This window comes from Colletes gigas, unplaced genomic scaffold (genome assembly GCF_013123115.1).
Source record: "Colletes gigas isolate AHSC1104 unplaced genomic scaffold, ASM1312311v1 Colletes_gigas_Sc00034, whole genome shotgun sequence".
Classification (NCBI taxonomy): Eukaryota; Metazoa; Arthropoda; class Insecta; order Hymenoptera; family Colletidae; genus Colletes; species Colletes gigas.
In genome coordinates, this window is record NW_025106663.1 from 678331 (window position 1) to 692616 (window position 14286).

The 14286-nt window shown below is 43.0% G+C and overlaps 2 protein-coding genes across 4 annotated transcripts in view; both read left to right on the forward strand.

Moving 5' to 3' along the window:
- The window catches only part of LOC122402287, a 684713-nt gene that overhangs the window by 361942 nt on the left and 308485 nt on the right, over positions 1-14286 (forward strand). The gene's annotated exons all lie outside the window — the stretch shown is intronic.
- Positions 1-14286, forward strand: part of LOC122402296 (neuronal acetylcholine receptor subunit alpha-7) — a 175643-nt gene that overhangs the window by 122108 nt on the left and 39249 nt on the right. For 2 of the 3 annotated variants that reach the window (XM_043404961.1, XM_043404963.1), the window contains one exon: positions 9445-9531. The exons of the other annotated variant lie outside the window; for it this stretch is intronic. In XM_043404961.1, coding sequence (XP_043260896.1) covers positions 9445-9531 — 87 coding nt within the window. The remainder of the gene's footprint in view (positions 1-9444; positions 9532-14286) is intronic. 3 annotated transcript variants of the gene reach the window in all.

The following is a 14286-nucleotide window of genomic DNA, read 5'->3' on the forward strand; positions in this document are numbered from 1 at the left end:
TCTGACTCGACGTTGATACGTTCCACTGAAATTTCATGCGTATCTTTAAAAAATCATAACTCCCGAACGGATTGAAGGATTTTGATTTTCAAAAATTCAAACGACGCGTATTTTAGTGAAGAATAGGTAGAAATTGTAACAATATTGAGAAAGTTGTTCCTTGACACCGTAAAGCGAGGAAAAGCCCATAAAAATACATTGTAAGGTCTGCTTGTACGCCTCGTCTGTGGTTTAAGCCCTCCTCTTGTATCCGGTACTGATTGGCCGCTGGTCGAACAGCGTGCCGCAGTCGCGTCACCGTATTGAAACGGTAAAATGGGAATAAATGAAGACAGCGTTTTCGATAACCGGTGTCGGTGACGGCAGACCCGATAAACAAAATCGTCGATTTGCTGGTGGAAAACGAGAGAGGTGCTTGTCAGCGTAGAGTTCTCGGCGTTGCTTTGAAGCGATGGATGATTCCTCGGCTCTCGTTATGGCGCCTGTCCTGCGCAATTATTGTTATCCCGTCGAAAGCCGATGTCTATCTTTCGCTATTTGGAAACGAAATACTCGCTGGCGATCGTGAAATGCGCGGAAAAGTGCTTCGTATGGGAATCGATCTCCCACTGGATGTTTTCCTCTCTTCTCTTATTTTTTTCGAAAAAAAGATACCCTTAGTGGCTTCCGAGAGACCTGGAAAACCATTTTGTTACCGTCAACATGTTTCCCCGGTTTCGAGGGAAGATCTCTTAAAAGAATAAGTAACAAGGTTATTTCTGAAAATTGCATCGAGGACGCCGACAAACTAAAACGGCCCATTTTTTTCTCTTTCTTTCCGTTGACTGTGACAGTATCAATTCAGGCACTGACAGTGTAACGTTACTCTCGTTTTGCATCGGAGCCGCGTTAAAGAGAAGCGAAATTCCCTTTGACTTTACCCAGGCATGCTTACTTTGATGCTCTGAATTTAATCTTCCGCAGTCTTCAGTTTTCCAGAGCCTTTCATTAAAGTTGCCCCGCGGATCTTTTCCCGTTCGGACGACCATCTAATGAATATTATTACGAAATTGTTCGACGCGTGCTTCAACCTCTCCTGCGAACATCGATTTACGAGTAGCTCGAAATGCATAGTAAATTTAAACAATTTGTCTGCTTACGTCGTATGGTTATATCGATAACTTGTTTTACTTATTTAAATTTATGAGGAATTTCCATCGCGGTGGAAACAGTCGACAAGACAAGCCGTCATGTCGCCGTGAAAAGATATTTGAGAAAGCCTTTATGCATCTCCTGATAGCAGGACTCCTGATGGCGTATATACTTATGCATACGACCTGATATCGTACACATGAAGTACGCGTCGCGTAGTATTTATGCCAATATCTCCCCTTTCCGATCAAATGAATTCTCGCCGCATAACATATAGCGTTGTCAAAATCGTTGCACATCGAACACGTTACTTTCTGCTTATTTATCGATTCACGTCGGATAGAATTTATTATTTTTACAATGGACGAAAGGTATCAAAGAAGGATCTTTCTCAGTTTCGATCGAGTTTCCGTCGTTACACGAAAATTTCTTCCCCTTTAATCCGACGCAAACACGAGCCGTCTGATCTTTTCGCTTATTCGACTCAATCCCGGAAGTACGTGCGTGTCTGTGTACGTGCGCACGCACGAGTATGTAGCATCGACGTTGCAAAATTTCAATTTCCATCACAGTTCGAGACCCACGATATTGAATCGGGAGATTCGGGCCGGTGCGGTGTACAGAAATCGAGCGATATAAAACTTTCTGAAATATCAGAAATACCGCGATACAAACAACCACGAACGTCCATTAGATTTCGTAGCAAAATGTGAAACAATAAGTTAACGACCACGGCAAATAGAAGTATCAGTTTACGCTATTTATTTTTACAATTATTTGTGTACATTTCACTCTGACGAAACAACGATGTAATTTGTTAAAAGGCCACTTTTTAACCTTACAGTGTAATTAATTCCCTCTCGCGTTTCTTGCAACTTTTTTCATTTCGATTCAAATGTCCCCTAATCGAAATAAGTGCAGAGAAATCTCGCGACACGACGGACCGGTGAAAAAGCTGAAAGTTTCTTTGTAATTCCTACGATTTTCCCGAAGTTCGCATCCCTTTCGCGTGAAAATAATTACGGTGCAATTAAATCGCCGGTCGATGTCCTCGATGCGATTTAAAAGTGATTAGAAAATCATCTCGGATTAAAAGCGTTAAATGTCCTCGTGGAAGATCGAAACGAAAAGTGTGAGAATCTTTCTCTTTTTTGTTCAGATTAAGTGATCGAAAGGTGACTGTTGGAAGAAACCCGAATTCTCGATACCCTTTTCTACGGATCCTGCATACATTTGATACGTTTTGTGCCTCGAGCTTAGGGATGCTGAGAGGGTTATATTTAGATTGTAACGAACCCGTGGAGAGTCCTTCCAGGCGATCGAGCAATTCCGAAGCTCAAGGGGCCACTGAGTTCCGGCAGAATTCTGCAAGTTTACAACTTCGTGTTTGGAACACTGTGCTTCCCTCGAAAACAACTGATTCCGATCATCGAATACCCTCCAATGCTATTTTTCTTATCGATCGAAGCGAAACGAAAGCTCTAATTTCTGCGTCCAAGTCGTTATTTGGAATTTTTAACTTGTTCGCGGCGGTATTTTCTTATCTTGTCGATAATCCGCCTGGTTCGTGGTGTAATGGCACCCCTAACTTGCGATCGACTCGAAAGCATTCACCGAGAGGCGTTCGGCCGATAACAGTCGGTCGCGAACCGCAAATAACACTCATCGAATCGATTTTAACGGTCGCATAAATGTCCAAGCAGATGTACAGACGCGACATTTTGCGACGGAAACTGTGCTCGAGCCATTTCACTGGAACTCGCAGACGTCGATCCTACGGACGTGATCGGTTTCCAGAATCGTCGTCTTGCTATCGCGGATTTTCATCGTCCGTGTATTCTTCGAAACGTATTCGGAATCGAAGCTGACGGACAAGTTGGCTCAGCTTGCACAGACCTAACTCAGAACCCTAGAGAAATGATTTCTGTAATCCCAACGAGGAGCTACCTAATTTCAAACGGTTCCATGCAAAATTAGAAACGTCGAGAATTTTGAAGGATTCATTTAGAGATATTTCACTCCGTAACCCGAAATGAACGTCGTTCCAAACAACATCCAACGCAGCACGCTCGATTGAGCGCGTTAAGTTGCAAACTTTCTGATTAGGTAATAGACGTAATTAGCAGAAGTTGAAGATAAACTTGGAATTAGTTACGCGTTTAAGCGTCACGCGCAAGCTCTTCTAATTAGTCGCCGGTTCGAGGCACGTACGGATTTTCTCCGCTCGTATTCAAAGTCGCGAGTTCCTCGAGCGAGGACCATTCTTCGAGTCTCTCGTCTCTGCTTTCCTTGTCCGTTTTCACCCAGCCACGATGAGGGAATGTGGGTCAATCTCGAAAACGGCCCGCGTGGCCAACTATCACCACGATTCGGTTCTCATCGAGATTGTTTATCGGAATTTTTGCGAAAGTATTCGACGATACGGGCATTTCATCGATCGGATCGACAATGAGGATAAAAACTGGCCAGCATTTTGTCGCTCGTGTTTATTGCTGGCAAACACGCGAGGCATCAGCAACGTGATTATTTGGAAAACGAGCGGATTTCGGCGCGAAATGTCTCACCTAATTATTTTCCAAAAGGTCTATACCTTGCAACGCGAAACGCAATTGTTTCTTTATATAACAACGTGGCAATAAAACTATTTTCATTTCTTGGTATAAATCATGTCATACAGCGTCCCAAGTGTTTTATCGTATTTTATATCCGCCGTATTTTTACGACACCCGGGAAACGGTGTCGCGTAGGAATTTAAATTCCGCCAGCGTTACAACCGTAATGCATACAAACTCATAAATTACGTGGGGCACAAAGCAACGCCGCGACGCGTCGCGACGCCGTAAAGGTTACGGGTGATCGAAAATTCAGTTTTCGTTTTCGACCCATCGATCGTTGAACGTTTTTCAGAACGATTTCGGATGCGCGTCCTGTGTAATTTGAATTCGCAGATTGCAGCGGAGGAATGGCGATCACCGTGAGCAACAGAGACACAAGTACGGTGGAGGAAAAGAGATGATAAACGCCAGCTCGGGGAAAGTTCGTTCGGCTATCCGCGATACTTTATGCAAATTATAAGTTCCTACGATGAAAACGCGATCTAAGTGAATTAACACTAAACCTACCAGCACATATACCAGTCGTGTAATCGATAGGGATTGCTGAAAATTTTTTGTGTGTATATTGTTAAAGAAAATGTTAAAATAAACATAGAAGGAAGCATAAATTATAAAAGCAATTATGGTCATCGGATAGAGGATAAAATGCCCTTTAAAATGAGCGCTCGTGAGAGTGGATAGCTTAATTAGTTCCGGAGATATGAGGATTTTAATTTCAAGTCGATCGGATGAGACCGAAGCCTTTGTTTACATCCGCGAGATCAATGAACTTTCTTACTGCGGCCTTGTCAAGGTCATTGACCGCACGTGACTCGTAGTAACTAGGTCACGCGACCACTCGGTCACCAGTCACGTGCGCGAAAGAGAGAGGTCCAGCGCGACGCGTCAGACAAAGACAGCGATAGTCAAATTGGAAAAAATTACCCCTTTACATAAATTACGATATCTCGAAAACGGAAAGTCCGATCGACAAAAACCAAAAAGCAATTTCAAAGAGGAAGGTTTACCCCTTCCAACCGCGGTTGAATTTTGAATAAAGCATACATAGTTTTAGAACTACACGCGTCCAAAGTTTTACTATTTTTAATACGCGTTATTACACTGTTCTAAAGCAGTGGAAATCTATCTTTTCTTTTGCAAAGAAATATAAATAGTATAAACTGTCAGATGACCGGTCATGGTAGGTTTAGTGTTAATACGAGGACGTTTATCACGAGTATACATACTTTGCCCCAGCTCATATTTTATACAACGAATAATTTTTCACGGTCTCGAAACAATTATTTTTAATTTATTTAGTTTTATTTCGCGAGCGTACAGGTACAAACACCTATGAGCATAAAACAAACAGGATCGTTTAGACCGAGTGTACGTAAGTAAGTGAGAGGCAAGGGTGCAGCTATTGTTTAAACCCAACCTCGAATACATTATACAATGTACAATAATTATAACAGTAGAAGAAAATATCAAAATCAACGAGTAGGCAACAATGATTTAATAAACTTGTAGTGTCCAGTAGTTTGTAGACGTGTACGAAAAGAAGGCTTGAGACTTGGACGTTTGGTGACCTGGGATAGATATATAGGGTGTCCCTAAAATAAAGGGCTAGAATTTTAAAATATATTCTACTCGTTGTAATAATAAAGAAACATCGTGAATATAGATTCATACACGCTTTCTTTACAGCATCTGAAGTCAAACAAAAACATGAAACATTCGATTACTTGGAGACGAATAACTCACGAACCTATGTTTATACGACACTTTCTGGTCATTAAAATAAGTAGACTATATTCGTAAAATTTTGCTGTTTATTTTAAGGGCACCCTGTATGTGTTTGGGAACGAGTGGGACGGGCATTAGCAGAGTGGTACCAGAGATTGGTACGAATGAGATTGTAGAGATACTGCGATATACAGGCGGATAGGGTTTCGAAAACTAGTCAAGGCGACTTCACGAACAAAGGAGAAATCTGATCGTCTTTGGGAATACGGAGGAGAAACGAGGACAGGAATTTTTGGATATTTGGCATTCGATACGAGAAATTGAAAAATCCGATATTCACCGATTTTGGTATCAACAGGCATTCACTTCGCAGCATTGGCGAAATTGTAACCCGAAACGTAGGTTGGTTAAATTAAAGCGAGAAATAGTTTCCAGTTGAACACGATATTGTTCCCTCTACGGTTCCGGAAACGTGCGGTAACGTTCGATTCGTTTCATTATTGCCGGAATACACTCCGAGCAGAATTATTTTTCCAGATTTACGTTAACCACGGTTTAATTGCTGTTCGTTCGGAGAATTTTCTTACTCGTTCCACGTGGAGCTTTCGATGGAAATAAACATGCTCGATGTTACGTGGCAACGTGAAACTTTACTCCCGTCTTTTCGTGTTCCTCGCAAGGATTCTCGTTTCGGAAATACTGTTACAGAACATGCTCCCGCGTATCAGCGGATTATCGAGCTCAAGATGAAAATACTTCCCTCCACTTCGCAGATACGCGGCATTTTTGTCTTTATTTTTCTTTGGAAAGTTTCGACGATAACGGTGGTTATTTATCGCGAATCCTCCTCTCCCAGAGTCCGTATATCAATGGGGTTTGCCTCCCCCGTCCCCCCTTCCTTTTACCCTCTTTTAGCAAGGATAAGAGTCCTTTCAGAAACTCGATGAAATTTCGTGTCCAGCTGACCGCAATTAATATTTTATTTTTTTGCTTTATCTACGCCAATGCGGTCGGTTTCCCGCCTTACATAGGAAATTCATGGCACATGCTCCCGAGTTTTAACGATCTTGGTGAGTTAACGTCGGAGAATTACTTGCTTTTATGATTAAAAGTTTTACGTCACCGACGCGGTCGAAAAAAAATTATTAACAAGATTAAACCACACTTTTGGAAACTGAAGTTTAGTACTTTGTAAAAAGAATGAATTTTTTATTCGTTGTTCGCTGTGCACGTTTTTAAACTCGTAACGTCGACCGAGTACGCGAAACACGGATAATTCTTTCTAAAGAGAGATAAAGAATCATATTTTGTAAAAATTAGCGAAAAAACGCGACACCCTATTGAATTTCGTGAGAAAATTCGGGGATAATGTGGGTACAGAGCTATATAATTATGCACCGCGTTTAAATCCTTTAATTTCATAGAATCGTATAATTAGTCGGGTGTTTTCCAATCGAATTAACGTTATCGGAAAGTAATGTTAACAAACAATGTGAACAACGAAACCTGTACTACTGTTTTTGAATACCGTTTCAAAGTGAATGTTTATCGGTGCATTATAGTCATCGCTTATCATTAGTATCAGTTCGAGTTTCAATTTAAACCTTTAAATTGTTCATTTGTAGAAACGGGTTTATCGTTTAAATGTTATCGACAAGTATCGTTTTTGGGGGATTTGTAATTTTGAGTTTAAAATTACAGATTTAATTAGTTGCAACAACCGTTTGTTTGCGATTCTTTCAGAACGTTTATAGAAAAAAAAGACTGTATATTAATTAACAGCGTTCAATATCGAAACATTTTTAATTAACTCGCGAACCTTGTTGCAGATGATGCATAATTTGTCCAACGTTCATAATGAAAGTTATGCTCTCATGAATTATTAATTTCTTGGTAACCATTAACACACAGATACCTGCTAATAACAGCTAGTTTAAACAACCAATGAGATACACGGAAATCGATTTACAGGTATTATTAATTTACGAAATTCCGTATGTACAATACATATTATTAATTTCACTTACTTAATACGAATTCGATGTAAAATAGTTTCCTGTATTTGATCATTCCTATACCTAATACGCTCTTTCTTTCCGCGTTTCTCTGTATCTTTCACTATTTTTCATTCACGATTTATCTTGCTGACCTATTTCCCATCTCTTTCTCTCCCCATTTTATATCTTTTCGCTGATTCCATCGTTCTTTTCTTTTAGTCTTCTTCCTTTCCTCGCAATTTCTTGCCTCTGTTGTTTTTTCCGTTCACCACCGACGAATATACGGAGACTACAGGGGCTCGAGTTCCCCGGAAACTAAAAAAATCTGTTATTTGAATCTCGGATCGTTCATATTTTGTTAACCTCTTCCGGTACCCAACCTTTCGGGTCTTCTCTCGTTCGATTTTTGTCCCTTCGAAGTTTCATTTCGTTCCGATAACGGACCATCGATTTCATAAACTCCTTTCGTCGGAAAATGGTGGCGCGTTATGCCCTCAAAGTCAGATTAATATCTTAATCGCACCCCTCGATGGAAATACAAATATTCGAGCAAAACTAGGAAGCTTTTGTTGAATGAGAAACAATGCAGCGTATTCTCGCGCTGGGGAAACCGACGATTTTTCTGGTGTTTCACGGAACGCCCCAATCCTCTCTTGATTAAACGCGCCATTAATTCCACGGCACCCGAAACGCTCTTTTACACAGAATGGAAAGTGCTTCTTGAGCGCGGTTCATTTATTTCGTTCCGAAAATAAATACTCGAGGATCGATAGAAATTTCCAAGTCGCGAGCGACGCCCAAATGATCCATCGATCGATAAAGAAATAGCTAATACACGGACTCGGTCGAATAAATAGGAAATTATTCCGAGTCGTTAACGAAGCCAGGAAAAAGTTTTCCCCGTAAATATAGCGCGATTTAAGCAAAATCGTATGCACGAACGACGTTCCCCCGAGGTGGGCGGGCTTTGCCGCCCACTTTTTGCGGGCATTAATATTCGAGAAGAAACGACAGTGCAGAAAATAGCTCGCTCGTAACGATACTTTTTTCCACGACGATAATGTTGCTACCTCGATGACCACGAATTCGTCCTGTTGAACGAATTCCTCCCTCGCCGGTACACGTTATTTATTATTTAGATACAGCTCCTGCAAAGTGGCCACGAGCCTCGTCTTTAATTAATCAACTGTAGGTACTCTGTATGGTCAGATTATGGGGGTTCCAAAGTGATCGAAGGAGCACGTCTATTGGAAAAGATGGTGACGCTCTTTAGGGCCTCCAATGCTGCGAACGAATGCCTGTTTCAAACTTCTCTCAGGTCCATAGAGTCGGTGATTTAGATCAGATTATGCCTATTTTAGTTTCGATCGTTATTTATCAGACTTCTATTAGAGAGACTGCAAAAGTCTCTGTTGCTTATCGATTTCACGTGTGTATTTCCTTCGTCACTGTGAAGTTTGTTCCCCGAGCTGGTGGAAAATTGATCGCAGTGCGGGATTCGCGCGAATCTTCCAACGGGAGAGAATCGCGGTGCTTTGAACAGGATTCCTGGGAATCAGAGTAACGTTTTCGATCCGAAGAAAAGGTGAGCCCCCGGTGTTTTTCCCCTTCGACGACTGTACGGTTTTGTCCGGTACGAAAGAACAACTTTCCACCGCGGAGCAGCTTTTTCTAAACGATACTCTAAGCAGCTACGCGAGCTCTTGCATCGACGTTAAAGCAGTTTAAGATCAATCGCGTCCTCTTTCTCGAGGATCAGACACTCGATCCCGGACCTAACCCTCTCGGTTCGATTCCTATTCTTCGCTTTTATCGGTCGGCTGTTTTAAAACCGGGGATTCACCTAGGTCTTGATCCCCGGATTGTCAGTCGTTCGGACGATCCAAGGGACCGACGTTCGTGCCAATGGTTGAGCACGATCGTCGGATACGAGTACGTAACGGATCATTGAGCACGCTGGGCTACGACTGTTTCAGGAGTGACCATCTTGTTATCGCTGACGGTGTTCCTGAACCTCGTCGCCGAGACCCTGCCCCAGGTCTCCGACGCTATACCCCTGTTAGGTACATTGACTTTTCTGCAAATAAAACGTGTGTCAGTGTGTGTTTATGCCGCTAGGGTTCTCGGAATGCTTTTCAACCCGCCTTCGTTTCCCTTTCTCAGTCGATCATCCTTGTTCCGAACACTTTCCTCTGCTCTTCTATCGCCAGCGAACCTTTTTTTTGACGAGAAGATATCAATGTTTGGAACTTGATTTTTCCATAGTACGGTGCACTCGTTGTATTTAGGAAGCGATTGGACGTTTAAACAAAGGTGCATAACGCGTAAAGTTTGTTCGTTAACGTTGTTTATCGTTGTTTACGGCAGATACACAATCGTCGGACGCAAATCTAATCGCGGGCAGCGTTCGCTCGCACGACTACAATGCCGAATTCTCCCCCTTCGGACGAAAGTTTTTCCCAACAATGCTCGAATTCACGCGTTGTTACTCTCCTACAGGCGCAAACAAAGGAACCACGTCGGAAGAAATTTCCTTTCTCCAGTTCCAAACGACCCTCCCTTGCACCGTAGTTCGGAAACTTCGCCGCCAACTTACCGGGATTTAATTGAATAAGTTCGCGTCTGAAACGCGACAGGTCGCTGTCACCTCGCGCAGGAACCCGAAATCCACTAACCCGGGCACGAGTTTTATCCCAAACAACGATCAAAAGTAGCCAGGGAATTTTGAAAGAAAATAAAATGTTAGCAAGGATAGAACAGAAGCGCCCAAACACTTGTTTCACGAATTAAACAGACTCTGGATTCCAGTGATATGCAAATAGGCGAAACGTTGCTTAGAAGTCATAGTTGGCTTATAGAGCGGTTTAAATGCAAAAAGGGTATTCTATTTTCATTCCCCAACGCAATGGAAACGTCGCGTCTCGAAAGCACGGAATGAACAAAAAGGGCCTGAAACGTTGCTCGTGGAAACTTTGACCGTTCGTGTATCCCTCGTCTCGACGAGCCTGCTGTCGAAAGGGCTCGTCGATCTTCCGCTCGAAAGCTCCAGCCATCACCGACTACGTCGAGACATTATTTCCACCTGGAAAACGCACGGTTGCGTCGCGGAATTTCCTGTTGCAAGCTCGACTCTAAAAACTGTTGCAATACGCAAGTTTATTCGAAATTAAACTAACAAAGTTTCCATTAGATTCTTGGAATTAAAGTGGGTCTGTAAGAGCTCCCTAAAAATATTTTTAGAAGAAGTTTGCGAACCCCTGCGTCAGGTGACGGTTTCCTGTTCCGGAGGTTTGTTTTATCGGTGATCGAAGTAAATTAAAATGCTTGAATCGTGCCCGTGGTGGTGGATTCGTCGTCGACGCGGTGTCTTTGTTCCCTGGGCGCGTTCTGTTTCCCTCGACCCGGTCCGATTTCACGTCGACGTGCCCCTGTCGATGCGTCAACGCCGAAGAAATCGGCGTATCCTTCGTCGTGCATGACACCCGCGATATTGGAACGCGGGATCGTTCGAGAAATTAATCGGAGAGGAATCGAGATACGGGGAGAGAGCGTAGGTGTGCCCCGGAGAGGAAAAGAGCAAACGGAACGAAAGTAATTTGTCTCCGGAGACACGGACACGCGTTGAAAGGATCGCTAGATCTGAATAAATTCACCGACGAGTTTTTTTCGAAATTTTCTCCGCCAGATGCTTGCTCGTTTCGTTGAAATATCGATGCAATCGCAAAGTGCTTGTTCGTTGGCGATGTTGGACCACGGAGTGTCAGAGATGTTCGAAAGGTGTATAAAGTGCCGTGGCGCGGGATAGGTTTACTTAATTATCGTACTCAGTTCGGGAACGTGTACTGCAAAGTGACGTTAAACGTATTTACTCTTCTCTCGACTCGAGATCGAACCTCTTAAGCGTTGTAACAGACGTGCTTTCCAGCAACTCGCGACTGGAATTCGTGGAATATGTTTCGAGCTTAAAGCGATCAAGACCGATAAAGTTTCTTTGCTCCTAATCCTGCGGATACATCGCTCCTCCTCCTCGAGCTTTTCCAAGCCTTTCAAACCGTAACACTTTCATCTCCGGTCATTACGACACAACGACTACTTCTTGGCGAATCTCTTTCTTTCCGGACGGAGACGAGTACTTTAATTATCCAAGGCCTTTGTGTCCCCGCGCGATATTAAAAGCGCGAAACGGTCGCATCTGTAGGGCTTCAATTATATTCAAAACGCCCAACCCGGCCCTCCCCCCCGCCACTCGCCGCAGACCGCGTCCGACGAAAGCGTCGGAACTTCCGATCTCTTTCATTCGAGCACCCTGCCCGGGACAATTCGAGCAAAAGGAATCGTTTCCCTTTGTCCCGCCAATTGCCCGACATTTTATGCTACTTCAGCGCGCCGAGTATGGCGATCGTGTTCAACTCTAATCTCCTTCACAAGATCCTCTATAACAAATTAAATACTAACACCGGCAACATGTCCCATCGAAACTAATTTCACTACAACGATAATGTTAGAAACGAGTGCACCGTTCGACTTGTCGTCAAATTAAAATATTTCCAAATATCATTTAAAAAATTGCTTCTTCCAGCATCCTACGTGTACGAGTGTCTGTGAAGCGTGGAAGCGAATGCTTTTTTAATAGCTACCTTCGAAGCGTATATCGATTGCTTAAAATATTCTTAATTAATTTAAGGCGTCTAACATAAAAAGGATAATTAAAAAGGATTCTTTCGAAGGCCGTTCTCGCGACCAGAATAAATTCCTCTTCTCTCTCTGTCTCTTCGTACTTATTTCTTTTTTCTTATTGTTTTTTGCTTTCGTGCGCGAACGATCGCTGTCTTCTTTACGCGAGAACGATAATAATTGCCTGACTTCGTGTCCCTTCGAGAGCAAATAGACACCCCCCGCGAATACTATTATAATTGCTCTTTTCCCCACCCTCCCCGGTGCCAGCTAATAAATAAAAGATAGACGGGCAGTAATTTAGCGATAAGCGAGATCGCAATTTAAAATATTTGAAGGAGAAATGAAATTAGAATCGTTTCCGTGAACGATGCGTCGACAGCTTGAACAACATGGCTCCCCCGGGGGGTAGCCTCCTTTTCCCCCCCGCGCTGTCACAGCCCTGTTTCCATTCCCCATCGAATGTGTCATACAATATCGCGCCGGTTTCGTCTCATTGTTTCACGGCAATCGATTCTCGCCCGCGAGTCGGCGGAAGTAAACAAAAAAAAAAATTGAAAAAAGAGCGCGTTACGTCGAAAGTCAAGCAGAAACAATTTGTTCCGCGGCCCATTGAAAATGGCTGGGTTTTCATACGCCGGCCAGACGACGCTGCACACGAGTTTTGAACCGCGGGGACGCGTGTGTTCTTCGAAGAGAATAATTTACCTTAAGAGCAATTGATTTTCCAATAAACCAACGTGGCGGGAAAATGTTTGCCAACGCTCGAGGACCGCGAGGATGCAACGAGCGATGAAATGCGTCGAGTTACTCGGCAGAGTTTCAACCCTGGAACGCAAACGACGCCCGTGATATCGCGTTAAGAGCTCACGGATCCACGATACCGTACAAAACTTCCGTCACGTTCGCGACAAATTTCGAAATTATTTAAAAAACTATCCTAGATATTCACCGACGATCGAACAGTCTACACTGGGAGATCGTTGTACGGTGCGTGGCGCGCGTAAAAAACAGGATTTGGCCGTGATAATAAAAGGGCAAAGGTGGATAAAAAAGGTCGAGAAGAATACTGACTCGAACCTCAACGATGTCTCCGGGGTGGTACTTGCGCAAGCTGTAGACGCATTGTTCGTTTACCAGTCACGTTCGAACCGTTTCGCCTCGGTTCCCGCTAAGAACACTCGACGATCGTTTTCTTCCCTTCGTTTTCACGTGCTCTCCTTTTCAGCCTTTGCACCCCTCGAATCCGTGGTATTTTTATTTTACACCTACCTTGGCCTTGTCCGCCCCCAGCACAACCTGATATCTCGTTAGCGCGATCATAAACGCCTCGACCCTCCGCCCCCACCCATCTTTTTATTTTATTTTTCTAAATAGACTCTGCGCTAGTAATAGTATTCCGGAAATATTGCAATAACCTGACAGCGTTTCAGAACAAACTACCTACCCTTCGATTCTCGTTGAGAAGCTGGCACCGATCGCGTGAATTTTCAACAACGAATCCAGTCTCGGTTTATTTCCTGCTGCCCCACGACTTTCTCTCCTTTCCTTCTTTTACCATTTTAGAAAATTCTACTGTCGCTTTGCTACATCTTTTTCTCTCTTCGAGTCTATACGTTTTGTCTTATATACATAGTGTTCTGCACAATATACTCACGTACGCTGTTTACTTGTTCGTTCGCTTCGTATTCTCGTATATTTGTCAAGCAATGCGTTACCAACAACACACGGACACCAGAACACCCACGTACACGTACACGTGCAAACACCATTCTCAAAAATACCAACAATTTCAATACTATTATGAATAATATGTATCAGCTTCCTTTGCAGTTGGAGATGGACAAAATTTATTTTATAAATTAAGAATATAAATCTCTCGAGCGAACTTTCGAAACTCAAGAAAGTTTTGTTCTTAACTTATATTATCAGGTAATTAACAATTGTTTCAACCTGGTCCATTATAGGAGCGTAGAATAGAAGGTAATATCTGGGTACTATCGACTTAAAAAAACGTGAATTTGACAAGACGATGCTATTGTTTCGTTGGATAAAGTGAATCGAATGAAAAGCTCTGTCTTTGGACGATGTTTCTTGAAAGCACTGCAAAGGAACTTTGCACTTTGCCTTTTAATCCGGGGTCC